At 53.9% G+C, this 21,862-nt stretch overlaps 1 protein-coding gene across 5 annotated transcripts; it reads right to left on the reverse strand.

The window, feature by feature from the left end:
* Positions 1-450: 450 nt before the first annotated feature.
* Positions 451-21,840, reverse strand: SLX4 (SLX4 structure-specific endonuclease subunit). Of its 5 annotated transcripts, none has more exons than XM_027612760.2 (15): positions 21,767-21,840; positions 19,174-19,879; positions 17,531-17,755; positions 15,307-15,496; positions 14,256-14,468; positions 12,064-12,260; positions 11,641-11,942; positions 10,854-11,094; positions 10,284-10,372; positions 9,325-9,471; positions 8,514-8,683; positions 5,316-7,564; positions 2,923-3,022; positions 1,962-2,378; positions 1,171-1,561 (listed from the first exon to the last, which is right to left on the reverse strand). In XM_027612760.2, exons 2-15 carry the CDS (start codon positions 19,514-19,516, stop codon positions 1,171-1,173), a joined length of 5,274 nt encoding a protein of 1,757 aa, XP_027468561.2. In that variant the 5' UTR covers positions 19,517-19,879; positions 21,767-21,840. The 5 variants fall into 5 exon arrangements, with proteins under 5 accessions (XP_027468564.2, XP_027468565.2, XP_027468561.2 ...); XM_027612761.2 differs by lacking the exon at positions 21,767-21,840 and adding an exon at positions 21,686-21,760; XM_027612762.2 differs by lacking the exon at positions 21,767-21,840 and adding an exon at positions 21,284-21,676.
* Between the last annotated feature and the right edge of the window lie 22 nt (positions 21,841-21,862).

Raw genomic sequence — 21,862 nt, forward strand, 5'->3', positions numbered from 1 at the left:
ACAGGGACAGGCCAGTCTGGCTGAAGACTAGAAGCACCAGCTGATTTCTGACCTTTCTCCACGGGGCCCAGCACACAGGACAGAGAGGGCTTCACAAGCTTATCCTGTTAAAATGCAGATTCTGACTCAGTAGGTCTGGGCAAACCCAAGCCTGTATCCGTAACAATCCCCACGGTCCTGCTACTGGGCCCTGGGCCTCATCAAGGGCTGGGGCTCAGTGCTTGGTAGGGGCTGTCTTAATGTGGGGCTACAGATTCACAAATGTGGATGAATGGATGAACACACATCTCTTATCTACGAACCAAAGGGACATAAGGAGCCAGCAGGCCTGGGTCACCCTTTGCAATGAAGGACAGGCACAAAGGCCTTCTGCAGACACAGTTATGAGGGCAGCAAGGGAGCTGTGGGTGAAGCTCCCAGCCAGCTTCCCTCATTACCTTTCTGCAGTGTAGCATCTGGAAGATTTTTATAAAGCCTTTTTGTTTTTATTGCACATCATAGAAAATGGACTGCACTGTATTTAAAACAGACGAGACATTCACAAGGATGTAGAGACCCCAACTTTTCTTCCTTCTGGTTGTCACCTGTGCTCCACACTGCTTCTGAGGCCGAAGACAGCCTTACCACACCAACAAAGCCGGTTAACAAAGAACATGCGAATTCTGTGTGGGCCCTCCTGCACTGCCCAGTTTGGAAATTGCTGGTGATAAGGACAGGTGTCTGGGCAGGATGGCTGGGCCAGCAGAACACCTGAGGTGGGGCAGTGTGAGAAGCTCGTGGACACCTGATGTGCTGGTGAGGCTGGGATTATGGTCTGAGGGCTGAGACGGAAGTCGGGGCAGGGGCAAGCTAGCCCGGGGCATCCATCCAAGGGGAGGACATGTGCCTGACAGACCCCGCCCTGGCCAGCTGGTGGCCGCCGGGGCCCTTGTGAAGCACCCGGGGGCACGGTGGGGTCAAAGGGAGACAAACTGTGGGCGCCAACAGAGGGAGGGGCTGGGGCCCTACATCGTGGGGGTGCCACGCTCCAAACACTACTCTGGGAAATGGAGCTGGGGACAGCTGACCCAGCTCGGTGCTGTGGCCGGCCCCTCTCATGGTGGCCGGTTGCAGTCCCCAGGCCCAGGAACGCCCGTGGAGGCCTGGCTAACTGCCGGGGGCTGCGGACCCTCACAGGCTGCTGACGGACAGGGGTGGGGAGGGGCGGACCGGCCTGGCGGCTCGGCCCCGCTTCTTGCCCACAGGCTGCAGTCTCTTCCGGTGGAGCTTCTCCTTCCGGGCCGCGGCGGTGGTGAAGGTGATGCAGTGGGCATCCAGGAAGTCCAGCAGCTTCGCCGTGGCCACGTGGATGCCATGCTGCTTCAGCTCGGCCTGCAGCTCTGCCAGCTCAAAGGGCTGGTACAGCAGGACCTTGCGGTAGAGGGCCGGCCTGGAGCGGATGTAGCGCCTCACAGCCTCCTCCGTGGCTGCTGCGTGCACCGCCGCCTGGGATGTGCTAAGCTCCTCTTCACCCTCTTCATCCTCTGCAGACTCAAAGGCCACTCCAAACTCACAGGAAGAACTGAAAAGAACCAGACCAAAACATTTTGTGACGCTCCTTCTCTCCAGCACCCGAGACCAGGAGCCCCTTTGATGGAAGGAGTGTCTGTGTCCCCTGCGGAGCACGACACCGGCTTGGATGGCCTCCCTGGGAGGCGGGAAGCTCCAGGCTGCCATGCTTCTGGCACCCCAGATGCCAGCCCCCTCACGAGAGCATCCTGTGTGGCGAGGACACGGAAGCTCCAAGGGTCTGCTCAGGAGGCTCACGGGACTGTCCTTCGCCCCAACGGGGTTTCCTGCAGTTCAAATCCAGAAGGCAACGGGATTTCTCAACCTCAGCATTAGGCCTGGCTTATGCCAACTCACAGACCCGGGGTCAGAGGACCTATGAAGCCACTGGCCCTGTCCTCCCATCCTGTTACCTTTGTGAGCTAAAGGAGCTGTCACTGCTGTCCACAGAGGAGGCCACTGATTCCTGGGATGCCGGGAGCTGGGCGTCCCCATCAGGGTCTGGAGGCTCCTCGTTGGCCTGTGACATGCTCATCGGAGGGATGCTTCCACCAGGCTGTTTCTTTTGCTGTCGGGGGTCCTTGGTCTTAGTGGACTCCTTGGACCTTTGGGGAAGAGGGCCAGAAGTGGCCTCCAGCCAGGCATGGCCAACAGCTCTGGAAGCCTTGGAGGTCCTGCTGGCATGGGTCTGGCTGTGCGGAGCCTCCAGGAGCACCTGTGAGGACTGGCTCTCATTCTCCGAGTCGGACTCCAGAGTCTGGTGAGTGTACTGGAATATCTCCTTCAGTTTTAGGACCATCTGGCGTTTGGGTAGACGGCGGACCCCAAACCTGAATGGGGAAACAGGTGAACTTCAGCACAGAGCAAAGAGTTATCAGCAAATTAATGGCTTTGTGTAAATGAAATCTTACACGCCTGACTTTTATGAGCGTTCAGAGGTGTCTATTCTGCATACCAACTGAGCTTACTCTGAAGAATACTCCAAAAGGGCCATTCCCAGGTTCGGCAATGGTGGTAGTGATAACACCTCCGGGGCCCAAGGTGAAGAGCAGCACTGACTGGGATGTGACAGTTTTTTTGATGTTCTTTTAAAAAAATCAGGTCAGACTATTAAGGCAAGGATCCATCTCCATCCACTGCACACATGGAGATCTATCAACTGACGGGTGCCTGGAGTCTCATCTCGTAGCTTCTCAGGGAGCTGGTAGTTTGGGGAAGAGCATGCAGAGAGCTAGCAGCCACACATGCTCCTGTCCCCCAGCGGCTCCTGTTACCAGAGCCCCACGGCTGGTCCTTCAGCTCCCAGCCCCACTAAGCCTGGACCTGCACAGCGGGGAGTGGACCACCCCTGAGCAAGTTTTCAAGACCACCCACCTCTCCAGTTCTTTCTTCAGTACCGGAGTCTCCATGATGGAATACCTTGGCATGGGCGTTATGGGCACTTTCGGGGGCAAGTTCTTCCGATTAGCACCTTCTAGGTAGAACAAAAGAAACATGTTTCAGCACAAGGCATCTGGATTGACCTCTTTTTTTTTTTTTTTAAAGATTTTATTTATTTGACAGAGACACAGCGAGAGAGGGAACACAAGCAGGGGAAGTGGGAGAGGGAGAAGCAGGCTTCTTGCTGAGCAGGGAGCCCGATGTGGGGCTCAGTCCCAGGACCCTGGGATCACAACCTGAGCCAAAGGCAGATGCTTAATGACTGAGCCACCAAGGCACCCTTGGATTGACCTCTTCTGAGCTCAGCAATAGCACCGAGAGAAATAGTGCGTTTGAAGAAAGCCCATCCACCATTCTGCTCCACCCTTTACCTCTGGACGCGAGAATGGTCTTCCCATTGGAAAGCATCACACAGAGGTGGCCAGGGCCATGGCCCCGTGCAGTGCCAAAGCTGTGGGAACAGGGCAGAAAGCAGATTCATGGCTGCTAGGGGCCGGGGGGAAGGGGCACCTGAGTGACTGCTGATGGGTGCGGTGAAAATGTTCTGGGACTAGCGGTGATGGCTGCCGAACACTGTTCAGGTAGGAAAAGCCACTGAACTGTGTGGTCTGGCTTTTGTTTTGTGGCTGCCATCTGTCACCCTGTGCTATCATACCACTGTCTGTATTCCCTGCTGTGACTTACTCATTCCATAACTGGAAGCCTGGATCGCAACCCCCCACCCCTGGCCCTGTTGTTCATGTACTAAAAACCATCGAATTGTATATTTTAAAGGGTGAACTTTATGGTATGTGAGTAACAGTCCAATAAAGCTGTTACTTTAAAAAAGAAATCAGTATTTTAAAGACAAATGGAACAACTCAGGAATATATGGACTTTGGTTCTTATCCTTTTCAAGAGCATGGAGCCCTTTGAGACTCCAGTGAAAACAGGCTATCTCCTAAAAAAAAAAGCACAAAATTTTTTATATAATTTGAGAAAAGTTGTCACCTCCTGGAAGTCCACCTCAAGTTCAGACTAAGGTCCCTTGTCTGAAGTCTGGTTCTCATAGCACTACCTGAGAACGGGTTAGAAATGCAAATTCTTGGTCTCCGCTCTGGGATGGGGCCTGGCCATGTATGTGGGAAGCTCTCCAGGCAGTTCTGATCCCCACTCAAGGCTGAGAGCTGGTCAGTCATGCCCAGCTGGTCTTGGATTTTGGGAGGAAATGCAACACCAGGTCACCTGCAGATCCTCTGCCCACAGGCTGCTTTCCTGCGACCAGCCGCTGCTTTGCACAACCCTGCCCCTTCCTGGCTCTCCCAGCATCTGCCTGGCAGGGGAATGGGTATGGGCAGCAGAACCTCAAGGGGCTGACCCTCGAGACCCTGATTCTCCTTTATGACTGACATGAGCTGGGAAACTGCACCCTTCCATGGGCTTGGGGAGGTAGATGAGGGAGGACCAAGACTCACAGCCAACACCCCACCCTCACCCCATCTGCTGTTGTTTTAAAGCAAACAATTCAGAGGCACTTAGTACATTCAGTGTCCTAATTCACTGCAACCACCACCTCTAGCTCCAAAGCATTTTCATCACCCCCAAAGGAGGTTCCGTACCCAGCATACTCCCCGTTCTCCCCTTCCCCCCGTCCTGGCAACTGCTCGTCTACTTTCTGTCTCCACAGATTTGCTCACTCTGGACATTTCAGATAAATGCACTTGCATGCTGTGTGGTCTTCTGTGACTGACATCTCTCACTGAGCGCCATGTTTTCGAGGTTCATCCACAAGGTAACAGAGGTCAGTGCTTCATGCCTTCCTATGGCAGATTATACTACACTGTATGAATGGACCACGTTTTATTGGTCCACTCATCAGCTGACGGACATCTGGGCTGTCTTCCCCTTTGGGCTACCGTGAGTACGGCTGCTGTGAAATCTGTGTCTGTCCTGATCTCCATTCTTCTGGGAGCGCTCACAGGAGGGGAGCTGCTGGGTCCTCATGGCAATGCTCTGTGTAACCGTGAGGAACCATGCTTGCCCAATTTTAAGTGCACCTGAGGTGCTTGCCTTGGCCTTTCAGAAGTGCTGGTTCAGTATGCCCGAGTGGGGTCCACAGCTGGGGGTTTTTAACAGGGGCCCAGGCGAGCCATGGGAGCCAGGCAGGTTGAGGAACTGGCTAAGCAGCACGTCTAAGGGCAAGACCGTTCTCCCTCCGCAAGGGAGGGTGGGGAGGGGGCTCGCCGCAGCCCAGCAGGCCCTGCAGCCCCTCCACCCCACGCTGTCTCTACTGCCCCCTCCAACCCCTTAGTGTAAAGCAGTGTAACAACTACCCTCCTGCTACTCACTTGGCGTCTCCAGCCCTTCTGAGTTCGGAGCAGCGACATTAGCACTCAGCCTCTGGGCCGGAGGAAGGAGCTCTGGAGACTTCTCTTCCTCTCCATCCCAATCGTCCCACAGAGCAGAGTTCAAAAAGCTCGGCCTGCTGCTCCCAGGTGAGCCGGCCCGATGGGCCTTCTCGTGAGACTCTGTGCGGCCGGCGCAGCTTCCTGGGGCGGGGGCGGTGCCCTGGAGGGTGGGAGAGCAGCACCTGTGGCAGTCTGGGGCCTCCCTGGCCCTACTGCCTGGACCGCTGGTGCTCAGGGGGCCGGTCCGCTCGAGGTTCAGGCGGTCAATGGGAATCGGGGAGAGGGGCTCCACGTGCCAGTGGCAACCGTCCAGGGGAATCGGAGGGTCGCCGTCCAGCAGGGGGCTGCTGCTCGCCTGACGGGAGGCCGCCTCCTGCTCATCTTCGCTGTCTTCCACCTCCACCACCTCACTGGTGATGGCCTGGCTCACTAGGCTCGGCCTGGGGTGTGAGTGCTTCTGGGGCTGCCCGCTGAGATCGCCGGGGCCGCCAGAGACGGGACAGGGAGCCAGAGAGCAGTGCTGGTGGTGCCCGGGGTGGGGCCTGGAAGGGCTCCTGCTGTCAGGGCTGCCTGCACGGACGGGGACCAGGCATGACGACGACATCTGGGGTGTGATGACCGGAAGCTTACTTGTGGCTTCGGAGCCACCCCTGTTTTCTAACGGGGCCCAGGGCTTGACCTGAGCCACGTGATCCACCGAAGCCCTGGACCTAAGGCCTGTTATCTGTGTCTGTGAGGAAGAGTCCCGGCTTCCACTGGCCAGTGGCGTGGCAGGCACGAGCCATGAGGTATCCGTGGTGCTGTCTTCCTCGGGGCCACTCTCGGGGTGACACGACAGCCAGGGGATCCCTCTGCCCCCCACAGAGCCCCAGTTCCCTGCCGGCCCCTCCTCCCTGCCCTGCAGGGAAGCCTCTTTTCTTGCTGGGCTTTGGAAAGGTTCTTGATCTGCATCGACGTCGATGACAGAAAACAGTTCAGAAGACTTGGGGCTAACTTCTAGAACTTTCCTTTCTTCCAGGGGACCATTGAAAACGGACTTTATTTTGGTTTGTTCTAGCTCTAGCTCTTCATCTGAATCCAATAAAAGGATAATCTCATCTTCTCTGTTCTTGCTGGATAGAGTATTCTGAGATCTGGAGCTCAAGTGGCCAGGTTTTGACTGGGTTAGGTCGATGGATGGAGACTTTTCTGGGGAGACCAGAACCCCTTTATTTCTGCATTCCAATGAGGAACCACGTTCTTTGCCCTTCTGGAGGCCTGGATCTTTAAGTAACGTGAGGAGGCTCCTGCCCCTCCTCTGCTTTGCTGGGGAGTCCTGGGCGGCCCCCTTGGAAGCTCTGCCCTGTGGCTGGGGCCCTGGTGAGGGTGACTCACCCCAAAGATGAGGATGAGGGTGTGGCCGGCCGGGCCTCTGGCCCCCAGGGGGCTGTGACAGGCATGGGCGCCACAGGGGTGTCTGCCAGCGAGCAGGGGTAGAGGGGCTCCCCGCCCTCTTTCCTGAGATGGTGCTGTTGCCTTCCTGGAGATGGCTCGTTATCTGGGACAGTCCACGGCATTTTCTGGGAGTTGATGAAAATGGCCGGGCCTCAGGAGCATCTGCTGAGCACCAAAACACGCCTTCCTTTCTCCCTGCCTTGCAGCCCCCAGAAGGGTGAGGGGAGCCGGAACGACTCAGTGCTTCCTCTGGGGACCCTGCTTTCTCCTCATCCGCACACTGGCCCTTGAGTGGCAGGGGCGTGGACTGTCTCACGCTTTTCCATGTGGCTGGGGCCTCTTCCTTTCCCTCACCAGGTGATTCCATCTGTTCTGCATTTTCTGGCTGTTGACTAACTTGGCCACTCGCTAAGATTTGCGCAGATGCTGGACCATCATCCCCGAACTGGTCAGTTTCTTCCTTGATCTCTGTAGCTCCTTCCCCCCGGAGCAACTTTCGCTGAGTGGCTGCAAATTCATAAATTTCTTCCATTTCTGCTTCATTCACTTTTTCTCTGTCTTCTTCATGGCTCTCAGATTTCAACAAAGCCTCCGCTTCTTCCTCTTCATCTATCCACATGGACCTCAAGAGTTCTTGGAAGTTCTCTGCGCGGCTTTCACATTCCTCGTCTTCCTTCTCTTTCCACAGTCTGTCCTCTGAATCGCTCATGTCAGGGGCTTGTTCGCACAGAAGAACAAGCTCACTAACACCAAACCTGCAACAGGAAATGCCATGCATCACTGCCCTGCAGAGGCGATAGCCAGGCGCCCCAGCACAGGCAAGGATTGGAGCGCAAGTCCTGGCAGGGAGGACAACCGTGCTCGGTCCTGGCCCTTCCCTTGCTCTCTTGCAGCGACGGTGCCCATGCTCCCAGCCAACAACACCCCAGGCTGTTGAGCTTGAGGAGAGACTCGTGGACCTTTAGGGCAGGGTTCACTAACTCTACTGCCCAAACACAAAGGGGTGCGTCGGGCTGAGCTGAAGACGACAGGAATCAGTGGTGCTGCAAAGCTGGAGAGGGTGCTGCCCTGAGAGGCACCTGAAGCAAACCCCAAAGACCAAACCTGTCCCAGTCAGCCTGGGCCGAGGGGTACACCAGCCTGCCGCCTCCGTGAGGGCTCCCTGGTCTGAAGGCTACCTCAGGACCCCAGAGGCCGAGCTGATCCCTTCCCAGGAGTGCACCTGAGGGATAACAGGGCCTTGGGCGAACACAGTTTTATCCCAGGGGCCCTCAGCCCTGTCAGGAGATAGAACATGTGTGCAAACCCATGGGAGTTACACTAGGCATTACACTCCTGTTGACACTCCTGTTCCCTGGGACCTGGGAAAGAACAGCCACCATTCAGCTTCTGTAGCCGAATGACCAAGGAGTGGTAGCACCTGGGGGCAGCTGAGGCTGAGGACCACCCCCTCATCACACCCACGGAGCTAAGAGCCACATGACCCGGCAGAGGCCATCCTCAGCCAGCACTGGGCTCTCCTGCCAGTGTCCATTCTGGCCAGACTGCCAGTCACTATGTCCCGTGCAAAGTCACCACTGAGCATAAACCCGGGGTTAACAGGTACAGGAAGGACTCAGCCCTGAGCCACCTCCGAGCCGTCAACCTGCTCGTGCTCGTCGTTAATGTCACACACTAGCAGGTCAATGGAAAGAGCCATCAGACCTGTGGGCCAGAGCGCTCAGGCTGGGGGCCAGCCGGGGGGGCACACCGGGGTCCGCGGTGTACAGGTAGTGCAGGAGCGCCCGGGCAGCCTCGGTGCTCACGTCACTCAGCAGCACACGCTGGCTCCGCAGATCGCCATCCTCCACGGCGAAGAAGCCCTCACTGTTCACCTGAGAATGAAGTAAAGTACAGAAGGTTTACAACCTCACAGATGTGATGCGACGCCACACAGAGGGCCCGGGGGGCTCCGTGTGACCCATGCCTCCACGCAGTCCTTCTCTGGCACCAGCACTGGCCAGCGTCATGCCAGGCTGCTGGTCAGGAACTCTGCAGTCAGGCCCTACAACTTCTCTCTTGGCAAAATCGGACTGTAGACGTTCAAGCACCCAGCTGGTTCCCTTTTGACAGACACATCAGAGGCACGAGAACTTTCTGGGAGAGACCAGCAGCAGTTTCCCGGATTCCCGCAGCACAACATTCATTCCGATGCATGTTGGCACAGGTCAGCATAGAAATGTCTGTCAGCAGGTCGATTAGGACTTCATAATTACAGAAATAGAGGAAAAGGGAAAGTTTTAGGGAAAATGGATTTTTATTCAACTGGTCAAGAAATCTGATGTTCCCCAACCCTCAGCTCATCTCCTCACAGCACTTCCTAACCTCAAACGTGTCCGGACTGAGGCAGGTACACTGACAGGGAGGCGGGTTCATGTGTGGGGGGCGTGGAGGGGAGCGAAGGGGGCAGGAGGCCAGAGGGGAGTGTGGGAAAGCGCTTGCAGCAGGAGGGAGGAGGTGCGGGGGCCGTACTCACATATTGCATGAGAAGGGGGCATCGGGAATAAAGCACGAACTTGTGGGCGTAAAGCACGTCCCCGCTGTCCGTCTGCAGCTGGACGTCACTCAGGTGTGGGTTATTAACCATGGCTCTGAAGTCAGCCAGCAGCAAACTGAGGGTGAGCTGGAAGGAGGGGAGCACATGGGTCTCACAGCAAGTTCCCCAACTTCAGGGGTGCTAGCTTCTTTCTCAAATTCTCTATTACACCGAGTCCCCTGGCCTAACACGGGGCGGTGGGGGGGGTGGGTGGCAAGCAAGGGGAGGCACGATGGCTGCGGTGAAGCTACAGCCGGGCTGAGCGCTTCACAAGCACCGTGTGTGGCCCTGCTGTGACAGGCAGGGACCCCGAGCCCACGCCATTCGGGTACCCGGCTGAGAAGAGTCTCGGTCCTTCTCTGACTACGCGCCGTGGTCATCCAGCAGAACTTGGGGTGAAGTGTTTGGCTGATACCGATATACTAACAGGCTGACATCCACTCTGAGGAAAACCCAACTTCCAACCCAGCATCACTGACACGGAACGTGAACCCTTACTTGGAGACCAGCCAGGTCCTGCACGTCAGAGGTGCACAGCTGATCCTGAACGAATGAATGAAACTTTGGGGCATGAGGCCACCTCACAGAGCAATGGGGATCCCTGTGGGCTCTCAGGACAAAGCAGGCTCCTGGGGCTGGGCTACTGAGGTGCCCCAGAGTTCAAGGACAGAAGGGACAAAAGCCTCATGGCAGAGCCCTAGAGGGGAACAGGAGGCTCCCGTGGGCTCTTGCTGCCTTAGCTCAGAGGCTGTCGAGGGGGCCAGCGGACTCGTGCGAGGCTCTGGAGGCCAGCTGGGAGCTGACCGTGCGGAGCAGAGGACGAACTCCGGTGGCCAGGACCACAGAGCAGGGAGCAGGGCCAGGCTGCACAGCCCACAGCAAGGAGCCCCGGTGCTTACCGAAGCCTGGCTATCCCTCTCCAGGGGCTTTTCCTTAGGTGGCAGGACAAACCCAGTAGGTCGAAGGCCAGTGGGTGACACATCCATCCCTGAGAGAAGGATCCACAGAAAAGAACATTACCTCCCGGCAACGTCAGTCTCCAAGAAAGAGCATCAAGTGTCTGTCAGCCAACCCTACAGCGCCCTGGAGATGCTCTTTACCCGAGGGCTTCTTCACTGCGAGTGAACCACCCACTGAGTTTTTCCCCGCTCCCCAGAGGTACACAGGTGGTAAAAACAGAGAGTCTGCACAATCACTGGCTCTGGGCAAGGGTTTTGTCCTTGGTTAAAGTTGGAGGAGATTGTGACGGACTCACCTGTATGACATCCATCTTGGAGGAAAAAAAGGAAAGCACTTACAGAGACTGTGTTCTCCCCATCATACAGGGACAAGCCAAGGCACCTTGGATCTGAGCGGCTGTCCCCAGGCCCCAGGGACTAGCTGGTCACGGCCACCACCACAGGGAAGGGGGGCCGGGGGGGCAGGGCTGGCCCAGGTGTCCCATCCAGGTGTCCCATCCAGGGTCTCACCTGCGGCCCCTCCTGAGCTGGCCAGGCCCCCACTGCAGGGCCATGGGGTGGCACTCAGCCCCTCTCCCGCCAGGTCCACAAGGTCCTGCAGGGCCTGATGCTCTCTCTGGCTGGCGGAGGGTGAGGGGTTCCCGGGGCCATGGCCCGCAGGCGGGGCACCGGGGAGAGCAGGTGGCGTTCGCACACCCAGCTCTGGCTCGTCAGGCAGCACTGGCGGCAGCGTGGGCTCCTGGGTAAGACCCTGAAAGAAGTCAGGAAGCCACGTGACCGTGTGGCCACTGCAGCAGCCACCACACAGAGGGCCCCTGAGAGTGTCAGCCACAGCCCAGAGCAACCCTGGGAAGCTTTCTCCCATTACCATTAGCAGGCTTCTCTGTCACGGTGAAGGCCATGCCTATTGTGTCTACATCAGCACAAAGGTCCCTGAGGGGTCTGTTCCCCTAATGTTATCTAAATGGCCTCAAGTATTTAGTGACTCCAGGCCCTCCTGCCGCAGCTTGTCTGGTTCCTGGGCCCCAACACACTCAGATTATACCAGCCCCCTGGGGGTGGGGCCCCGGACTGCATTTCAAACAAACCCTCCAGGAACAGGATACATTTGGGAACCAGTGGGCCTCCCTGTTCTTCCCAGGAGAGCCCGATCAGTTGCTGTACAGAGAAACACGCTACAGCCGGCATGCCTGACTTCCTGCCCTTTCTTCCTTTTCAGACTTTCTGTTGATGCCGACGGCCGTCTTGACTGCCGCCTCCACCCAGAGCCCCCGCATGCCTAGAAGGGAGGACCCACCTTGGCGGGCGGCTGGGGCACCATGGGAGGGACCAGGCTTGCGGTGTAGAAGGCTTCCAGAGCCCAGGCCCCAGTCAGGGCGCTGCCCTCCCACAGAAAGTTCTGCTTCAGTTGCCGGCCGGCCTTTTCCAGCTCTTCCTTTACCATCCTGCTCGCAGGAAGTGGCGGCGTGCTGGACAGCTCCATCTCCTCCGCGAAGAGCTGGGCCACTCGGTCCTCTGTCTGCCTCTGTGTGGTCTCCGGGTCCTGGACTAACAACGGCGGAGGGCATAAAGGTGCTTTCCTCTTACGACTCTTCTTTTCTGAACGTAAACAGAAACACAGGGTCAGTGACAGAGCTGCCACACACCCTGAGGCCCAGCCGTGGTCACCTTCGGCCAGCAGCGGTACGGCGAGGCACTGCCAGCCAGGGGCCACACCTACCTGCCCCCAGTCTTATCCTCTCAGGGAAAGTGCTTTCTAGTCTGAGCACCGTGGGCACGGCCTCCCGCTCCACCTCGGACCGGGACAGAGCCATGGCCACCAGCAGGTCCTCGGGCTCATTGACCTTCTGCTTCTTCTGCAGCTCCTTCCTGTTGGTGGCTCCCTTCCGCTTCAGACCTCCAACATGACTGCTGAAGCTTAAAAGGCAGCCAAACAGAAAAGTTAGCGAGGCCAGAGGTGTGAGCACTTCCTGTTCTGAGGGCGTTCCCGCTGGACCAGAGAGGCCTGGACCCCTTCTCCTCTAAGGTGGGAGAGCAAAGGGATAAATGTTTACCCATTAGAGACATCGACTGCTTTGGGCGTTCACTGTGCTTATCCTATTGACTTGTGTAAGCTCACACCATCCTGGGCCAAGTGCCGTGCAGTCCAGAGAGGGGAGGGTCTGGGTCCTTCTACGTGATGCTACCCTGCTGAGCTAGCTGTTGGCAGGTGTGAGTGGTTAGCTATGAGTGGTCCCTGCATACCCTAGCTGTGGCCAAACCCTTCCAGAGGAGCCAGCACTCAATGGCTCTGAGTCAGCTTCCTGGATTCCACCAACTTCTGCCCATTGACACTTCAGATGCCCCTCAGGCAGTCCTGGCCACGTTGGCCATGACAGGATCCCTTCCCCTCCCGCTGGGGCCTGTGGGCATTTCCTCTGCCCAAGGCCCGAAGGAAAGGCCTCCCAGGTTCGACCACCAACATGGTCAGCTAGCCTGGAAGTCAGTGTACAGCAGCATTTGGCTTGGAGGAGATTTGCTTAAAGGATTTTCCAGCTGGAGAACCTAGATTGCCTGGTGAACCCCAACAAGCTGAGCAAGAAATAGGAAGGCAAAGGTGAGAGAAAAACTGGGAGCTCAAACCCAGCTGTGGGTGTGCCCCGGAAAGCGCCCTTTGCTGAAGCTCATGCTGTCCCCTGGGCCCGGGATGGCTCAAGAATCTCAGGTATCAATTCGGAAGATCTAAGCAAGGCCTAATTGAGTTCAACTTTCCGGGAACCCCACACGATAACTACAGCCTCCCAGAAGGCAAGGAGCCGTCCCAACATCTGACTACCCCAGAGTTCCACACACCCCAGGCTTGGCCTTCAGGCAAAGAGGAGGCTCGAAGCCTAGGTGAGGGTGGCCATTTGCTAGAGTTTTCTACTTCATCAACCTTCTAGGACCCACACACATCTCGTTTCTCTTCTCAGGTATTGAAAAAGCAAATATATTTCCTCTGAGTAGCTGGTTCCTATCCAGTCCTGGCAAAAGGCAAGCAACGGCTTAGATAATGTCTATGCTAGGGCCTTAAGGCTTCCAATTCTGAGATGCTAGTGTTGATGTGCTATGATATAGACAGGCTCACCAGTCAAGAATCCAGCTCTGCCAACTCCAGTCTCCGGAGACATGGGCCCGGCTCAGATGCCCATAGCCTGTGTGCAAGGCAGTGGCCAGGACAAACAGAGCCACCACCCTTGGCCTTCCCTTTGCTCTTGAGAGCTGTCAAAGGAGAGAAGGCCCAAACCTACAGAAGTCCAGGACCTGCACTAGTTTGTTCCCTTTAATGTGGCATCCACAGAGCCAGGGGCAGTACGAGGGGAGTGGAGCTGCTTGTGTGCCTGTGATTTGCAGTCCTAGGGCTTGTTCCCAGCTAGGAGCGAGGCCTCCTACTGCAACACCTAAGCATTTAATTCATGCATGTTAAAAAAAAAAAAAAAGCCTGTGGTTCTTTCTTGCCAACTCTGTGAACTGTGCAGAGTCCTCTTCCGTGGACAGTAGGAGACTCGGGCTGCACAGACGGAAGCCACGGCACGCCACACCGGAATGGATGAATGGACACGGTAAAGTGCGTTAGCAGATTCCACGCTGCTCCAGAGGACACTGGTAGGACCAGGACCGCGAGAATGGAAAAATCTCAGGAAGGACCTCAGGAAACCAGTCCAACCAGTCCTTTCTGCAGGCACGCCCACACGGACCATTTCAAAGCCTTTGAAGGTACAGAATCTTTCTCTTCCTCAGTCCCGGTGGAGACTGCCTGATTTCCTCCTCAAATGTTTCATTTCCAGAATCAAGGAGGGTTCTAGCGCTCTACTGTTCTCTAAAGCTACAAAAGGCTTTAAAAAGAAAAAATCAGAGTATTTCTCTGATTTTCCTCCTTTCCATTTGACTCACCTCGATGCCAGTGTGCCACAGGCCCCGTCAGGCTGAGCTGTCTGCAGCCGCACAGCCTGGAGCAGGAGCTGGGGGCCAACATCCATCTTCACTGCACACTGTTTCAGGTGGCTGATTCTGCTCTTTGGGCTGAGAAAGGGCTTGCCACAAATTGGGCATTCGGGGATCCGAGGTGTGGTGGGTGTCAGTGCCTTTTCAGCCTCATCCAAGCACCTGGAGGAAGAGAGTAAACACATGAGAACCCTCTCCATTGGTAACATGCGTCCATGTCAGCAAGGACAGGCTGTGGGCCCAACCTGTTCTCCCAAAGCCAACTCCTCCACACAGCCTGCAGCCAGCCTCCAAACCCTAAATTTTGGTTCTGCTAGTGAAGGTGGCTAAAGAGAGCAAGAACACGTCAGACAGTGGCAATCCCACTCCTGAGTCTGTACCACAAGGAAGTGAGAGCAGGTACTCGAACTAGTAGGAGAAACACAGGTCATAGCAGCTCTATCACAACATCCAAAAGGCAGAAGCAGTCCATAGCCATCAATGGATGAACAAGATGTGGTCTACCCACAAGATGGTATTTTTCAGCCATAAAAAGGAACGAAATTCTGATCCGTGCTCCAACCTGGATGAACCTTGAAAACACTACGCTGAGGAGAGGAAGCCAAACACCAAAGGCTACGTCTGTGTGATTCCACTTATGTCTCGAGCAGACAAATCCGCAGAGGTTGCCAGGGGCTGGCAGAGGGGGAATGGGGAGTGAGCACTAATGGGGACAGGGTTTTATTGGGGGTAACAAAAATATTCTAAAATCGACTGTGGTACTGGCTGCACAGTTTTGTGACTGTAGTAATTAAAAGCCATTGAATTGTTAACTTTAAGATGAATTGTGTAATATGGGAATTATCTCTCAATAAAGCTGTTTAAAGAACCAGTAAGGACAGGCTGACACCAACACTGAGGTGCTATGGTCACAGTCAGGATTCCCACCACAGATTCCCCTGGGTCTGTCACACCCATGGCAGAGGTGACCCCAGAGAAGCGAGAGTCAAGCTGCTCCTACCGGTTCACGTGCTGCTCCCTTCGTGTCACGTTCATGGCTGAGAGGTTCTTGTGACAGATCTGACAGAAGAACAACCCCGTCTCCTCCAGGTTAGCCTCGTGTGTGGGTGCTCGCTGCTGCCCAAACTCCTGCTGCAGAGCCAAGGCCACTGCAGCGTCGCTCTCTGTGGCAGGAAGCCCGGGCCCAGACCCTGTGAGGAGGCATGGTCTCCATGAGGAGGAGCGCACCCTCAGACCTCTGCACCTCCTGTCAGGGCTCACAGCGCAGACAGCAGAGGGAACGTGGAGAGCGCAGACCCAGCACCGCTCTGCCCCCTGCCAGTACTGCCCAGTGAGCTGGGCACTAACAGGGCTCCCGGGGCATACTTCTCTGACTGTAATATGCATAGGAACCCCCGGGAAGCTTGTTAAAATGCAGGTTCGCATACCAGTGGTCTAGATGGAGCTTCCTGAGATTCCCCATTTGGGACAACTCCTGGGGCAGGACACACTGCTGGTTCAGGACCACTGTTTGAGTAGCAAGGTCCTAGAGAATGCGCCTTGCATTTTACTCATTTCTGCTAAAGTCGTCTACCTCAGGCGTTCCAGGCTTACAAGACTCCTATTCCAATAAGTCTAGGTTTTCTCTTCAAAGCTCAGCCTTTCCTACTGCTATGACCTTTTGTCACCCATTCTAGAAGAACCAAGTCAAAGGGAAACCCCTTTCTTAAAACGCCTTCTCCTTCCCAGTAGCAGACAGAAGGATGGACTGACTGACTCTAGTGTGGAGGTGGCTCCCCAAGTGGCCAGGCCCACCGCTGTGGCCCTCTGTCACATCTGATATGGCTGGAGCAGACCCTAAGTACTCACAGGGGGATTGGAGAACTTCATAAATCCCCAGTTCTTGAATATTCCTGTGGCCTAGCACTCTTTCCACTGAAGCTAGAAAAGCATCACAATTCATTTTGGTGCCCTATTTTTTTTTTTTTTAAACAAAGAAATGGTTTTTCTGTCCTGAGCACTGAGCATTACTGGGTATCCCGTGAAGCTCTATGGGAACAGTTGAGGCACGTGTAGGGCAGGTGCTGAGCTCGTGTCCTGGCTGAGAAACTCCGACGCACCCCATTGGTGCTTCAGGGACTGATGCCATGGCAGATGTCCCACCACTGCCTGTGTGGACCTTAGAGGCAGGCAGCCTGAGAATCCCAGAGCGCAGTCTGCAAACGCACTACCAGGGGACTATAGACTTGTTAGCCGTAGGGCCGTCAATACAGTTTCTGCCCTATTTCTTCCCCTTTTGTATATTTTTACCAGAGATGAGGGCTTATGTCGTTTAGGGGGTAAAGAATAGAACCAGGGATATGACGTGCCTCTGGGGTGTACAATGTGCCCTGCACAGCACCTACACTGTTGGCGCCAAGCTATCTTCACCTGGGGCCACCCGGCCTTCTGGTTTACTCGCCTGTGATGCACTCCGGGGGCTACAGGAAGTGGTTATGCAACACCATGAGGAAACAAACAAATCTAGAAAGTGGGAAATTCAGAAAGACAGTTGTCCTGGACTCTTCTGAAAGTTGGAATCATGAAAAACAAACAAACACAAACAGGACAAGACAAGGGGACTGTTCCAGAGTCTAGACTTTAAGAGACTATGGACTATAGCATATGCAGTGTGTGGGACTTACAGTTCTGGTGGATCCTTGCTCAGGAAAAAAGAAACCAGCTATAAAGCTGTCCTTGGGACAAGTGGGTAAATTTTAATATGAACTGGACACTAGGCAATATTATGGAATTACGTGTGACAAGAGCACCGTGATCATGTAGGAGATCTGTGGGGGGAAGTATCATGATGTCTGGAACTTACTTTTGAATGGTATAGAAGAATCATATATTTAGGGATATAAAAAAATACATGGCAAAATGTTAACAATTGTTAAGTACAGGTTGAGGGTATGGGGGTTTATTATAGTATTTTTTTTTTACCTTTCTCTATGGGAAAAATTTCATAATAAAAAATCAAAATAAAAAGAGGAAGAGGTACCTTGTCAAAGAAGCTAAGTGACCCAAGCTAAATGACCCCAGGGACCCTTCATTCTCTGGCTAGATACAATGAAGTGGCCAAGGTACAGTGCCAGGCAGAGCACACACCCCCACCAGCAACTCAAGGAACGCGGGTTCCTTCCTCCCCGCCTTTCTCCAGAGTTCGAACTTAACCCTGATGGGACTATACAAAACTCCCATCATACCATTCCCTGCTGTCATCTCCTCTGGAGGGCCCTCTGGGGCCTTTTCTTCAAGTGTAGCCTCCAGAGAGCTCCCTTCCGAAGCATGCTGCAAACGCTTGGGGTCTGCTCTCTTGAACTGCTGCATTCGTTGTAGGACCAACTCTGCCGTCCGGGGTTTGGAGGGACTTGGTGCTGTCACTGTCAGACAGGAAGGAGGGGACTGGGAGTTGCTGTCTGGAGCAGTCTCTGGCAAAGAGGGAAACATTCACAGGCATCTGTTCTAGCTGGAGAAACAAAGACTCTTCCATCAGATACAGGTTAGACCCAAGTTTCAAGGGGTCCCTTACCAACTAGTTGAGGTTTGACTCTCAAGTGTGAGAGGACTGATTATTGGTAGCCTCACCGTTGGAGGTAATATAAATAGACCTGTCATAAATATCTGTGACAGGAGGGGGCACAGGGAGTGACTGCTACTGAGCACAGGGTTTATTTTTGGAGTGATAAAAATGTTCTAAAATTAGCCAGTGGTAATGATTATACAATTCTGTGAATACACTTAAACCACTAAACTGCCCACTTTAAAAGGGTACGTTTTACAGAATGTAAATTCTTTCTATAAAGCTGTTATTAAAGAAATATTAATGACAAACATTTTTATCTTCCTAGGTCATAAGTTCTCCTCTAACTTGGTGTCCACAGGTGGCCTCTGGTGGGGATTCATGAAGACCCTGCAGGTTTATGCCAATTTCGCAGGTGTGGGGGGGGTGGCGGTTTTCGGGGGAATCATGCATAGCTTTCACTGCTCCCAAAGGGGCCTGAAGGACCAATGATGTTTTAGTAACACTACTGAAGCCTTACAACGGTCTCTGCGAGTTAATTCTTTACCACTATTCCATTGAGAGATCATGCTGACCACACTAGTAAAAAATACCATTTAAGATCAGGAAGTGAAGGTGAGAAATATTTAGAAACAGAACACAGGAGCCTAAAGATCCTATGCAAGGCTGGTTCTCAGTTCTGCTTGAAGAATGCATGTTAAACATATGGTTCAGTACACCAAAGGCAGCAGGGTAGGAAACCTGCTTCAAGCAAACAAACAAAGGAAAAGAAAAGAACAAAGGTGTTTGGAGGAAAAAAGGAAGGACCTAAAGATTCTCCTGAGATCTAAACCTATCTGGCAGCTTCCTACTGCCTTCTGAGCAGCCTTACCTAACTGGCTGGCACCACTGCAACTTACCCACTCTGGAAGGAATTCAAGAAAATGAGAGAAGCAGCATTATTTTCATGTTCACGTTACTTGTGTCAAATACATAATGTAAACATTAATAGGAAATTCTAAAAGGGCACAGGGCCCCAAACATAATCATGTAGAAAATTCACATAGGGGTTATATTTTTTATAATCACTGTTTAAAACAGGAGTTGGCCAACTATGGTCCTCAGGGAGCTGCCTGTTTTCCTTAATGAAGTTTTGTTGAAACACAGCCCATTCATTTGCTTACAGATTGTCTAGGGAGTTGATAAGTTGCAGAGACCAAGGCTGCAGAGCCAAAATAATTTGCTGTCTGGCCTTTTTCAGAAAGTTTTCTGACCCCTGGTTTAGATCAGTAGTCACCTCTGGTTTCCTCTCTGGAAACATCCTGGCAGTGGTTCTGGCCCAGTTACCTGTCTGGGTGCTCTGCACACCCTCCTGGAGCACAGCAGAGGCAAGCACATTTCCCTCTCCATTCTCAGGGGGAGTGGGTTCACTCCTCTGCCCCTTGGGTGCCCCTTGCTTTTTAGTCCTCGGGGCCTGGCTGCCAGACTGAGTTTTCTTCTCCCTGGGGCCTTGAAGGGTTTTGCCTTTGGTAGCAGTTGGTTTGGTCCTTTTCGGTTTGCTTATCTGAGTGCTGTTGGAGGCCTTTTGTGTCTTCCTTTCCCCCGACACTTCCTTGGTGACATTCTTTTTCACCCTTTGGAGAAAGCTGGCGCAGAGTTCCTTAAAATCATCATCTGACTCATCCATCATCTGGCCAGCTTTAAGGTTTGCAGGTGGTCTTCAGAGGTGTGAGGTCTATCTGGGGGGCCCGAGAACAAGCCTAGCAGGGCCTCATTCACACTTGCAGCTCCATTAAGGCTCCTCTCTGCTTCTCACTAGGACACCTGGAGAGTTTGCACAATTGAGCAAAAAGTAGTGCCTTCCCCTCCATAAGGATTTAAAATGCCTATCTTCAAATTGAGTCCCTGTTAAACAGCATGTTTAAAGTTCACATCTGAGAGCTTTTGTTGTCCAACAGACGCCTCTGAGATAGAATACATATGAACTTCACACTCAGGTGATTTTCCAAGATCTCCATAGTGATAAAACACATTGGTTCATTTAATGTCACATCTGTGGAAAACAAAAAGCATCTAAACGTAATTAGACAGACACCGCATCTTATGCCATTTCTTCCAGGAAGCTACAAGAGAATGTGGGGTATGTGCAAAGTCCTCAGAGTAACAATATCTGTGTCAAATACTCAGCCACAGCCTGGTTAACACAAACTCGTGGTCTTACAGGATATCACAATACAACACAGGGGGAGGGATCTAAAAACCCATCAGAGAAAGAACATGAGCATCTTGGAAGAGTATGGTTTTTACTGAAATCTGGGGAATGAATCCCATGAAGGGCAGTCACCACAGAAACAAGATGATGGCCAAATGCAGAAAAACTCTTAGGCCCTATCAACAGGCAACTTAATGTGCAGGGCAGCCAATGGAGAGAATACGCACTTGAATGCTTGGGAAGAAACAAGACAGGAGAGGCTCATCCTTCACTGATATGGGCAATGTTTCCAAATCAAAAAAGGGCCACTTTTCTCCACCCTCTCTCACTTCAGCACAAGCTCTCCAAACTCAAGTGACTGGAATGGTGACCACCGCAAAGCCTGGGCCTTATGGGCATAATTATTTACACTGGCACAGTTTAGTGGGATTTAGAATTCAAAATTGAATGACCCAGTGACAGAAAGTGCAATCTCCTCCATCAGAGTAGTCCAATTAATCACCTATTTTTCCGGAGCCAGGCAGACAGGCATACCTGTAATCTACTTCGCATGGCCCGGCCCATCCTCCTTTTCCATGTCACCTCCTTAGAGAAGCTTCCCCTAATCCTTTATCCAAGTGGACCCTCTCCACGCCCATTATTTTCCGTCATCACACATTGTTTTCACAATCACACTTATAACAAATTACAATCATTTGTAATAACATTTATCGAATGCTTACGGTATGGGCCAGGCATGGGTCTAATTGCTTTACAAGTCTAACTCATGTAGCCCTAACAACAATCCTATTCCTTAGACTCTACTGTCTTCCCTTTACAGCAAGGAGTCAGATCCAAGAATGAAGAAGTGGCTTAACTTTACACAACTTTTGAAGTGGTAGAGCTAAGATCAAAGCCAAGCGGGTGGTTCTAGGGCATCTACACCTACATTTTTATTCACTTATTTTCTGTCCCCTACTAAGTTCAAAACTGAAGGAGGGCACAGACTCATCTATTTTACTCCATATTCTCTTTGGCTGATCAGACACCTGATTTGTAAAAAAAAAAAAAAGCTCAACATTTGTACAGTCACTCAACCGCAAAGACTTTGGTACAGTGGGAGAGGAGGCTGCAGGGATCAGTGCAGCGACCGGTGTCCGGGCGCCTGAATCGAGCCCGTGGGACGTGCGGAGCTAGAGCAGATTCCACCCTCCACACCCCGCGGAGTCTCCACGGGCCTGTGACGTTAGTCCGACAACAGCCCACCTCCTATACGTGCTCGCTCAGTATTTGCCGAAGGACGCAGCAAGTTTCCGGAGGGCTGGGGACTTGAGTCTACGCCGGCTCCGGTACCCGCCGGGCCGCCCAGCTCGCAGCTGGCGCGGAATGAATGAGTGGGCAGTGCGGGGCGGACCCTCCCGCTCCCCCTGACCCGGTGACACACACTGCAAGCGGGCGGGGGGCTAGGCCTGGGGGAGAACTGCCAACGACTCTGGCGGCTACGAAGCCGGAAGGCGATTTCCGATCACCAGCCTGACCCCCGGGCAGTGACCCGGTGGGTACCCGATCCCCTCCTCACCCTTCCTCCCTCCAGGCGGCCTCAGCCCCCTCCACCCGAGCGCGGCTCCTGCCGCTACACCGCGAGCTAGAAAGGCTCTTCTTCCTCACCCCCGGCAGCGAGAAAGGCCCTAGACGACTGGACCTTCTCCAGACTGCAGACTCCCAGCCCCAAAGCCCGACTCCTCCTACCTCCGGCGCCGCCGAGGCACCTTCTCAACGGAGAACCTCGCGCCTACGCATGCGCCAACCAGCGCCCCTCGCGGATGATAGCGCCCGCGCAGGCGC

Source organism: Zalophus californianus, chromosome 10, assembly GCF_009762305.2.
Source record: "Zalophus californianus isolate mZalCal1 chromosome 10, mZalCal1.pri.v2, whole genome shotgun sequence".
In the NCBI taxonomy this organism is placed as follows: Eukaryota; Metazoa; Chordata; class Mammalia; order Carnivora; family Otariidae; genus Zalophus; species Zalophus californianus.

What these genes read in the sequence shown, in the direction of transcription:
- SLX4 (XM_027612763.2), bottom strand. Translation starts at nt 19,516, where the DNA reads ATGATGGATGAGTCAGATGATGATTTTAAGGAACTCTGCGCCAGCTTT. An exon ending in AGGGAGCAGCACGTGAACCG is followed by an intron (nt 14,469 to 15,306) that starts GTAGGAGCAGCT and finishes CTCTTCCTCCAG; the next exon opens with GTGCTTGGATGAGGCTGAAA. An exon ending in CTGAAGAAAGAACTGGAGAG is followed by an intron (nt 2,379 to 2,922) that starts GTGGGTGGTCTT and finishes TTCCCCATTCAG; the next exon opens with GTTTGGGGTCCGCCGTCTAC.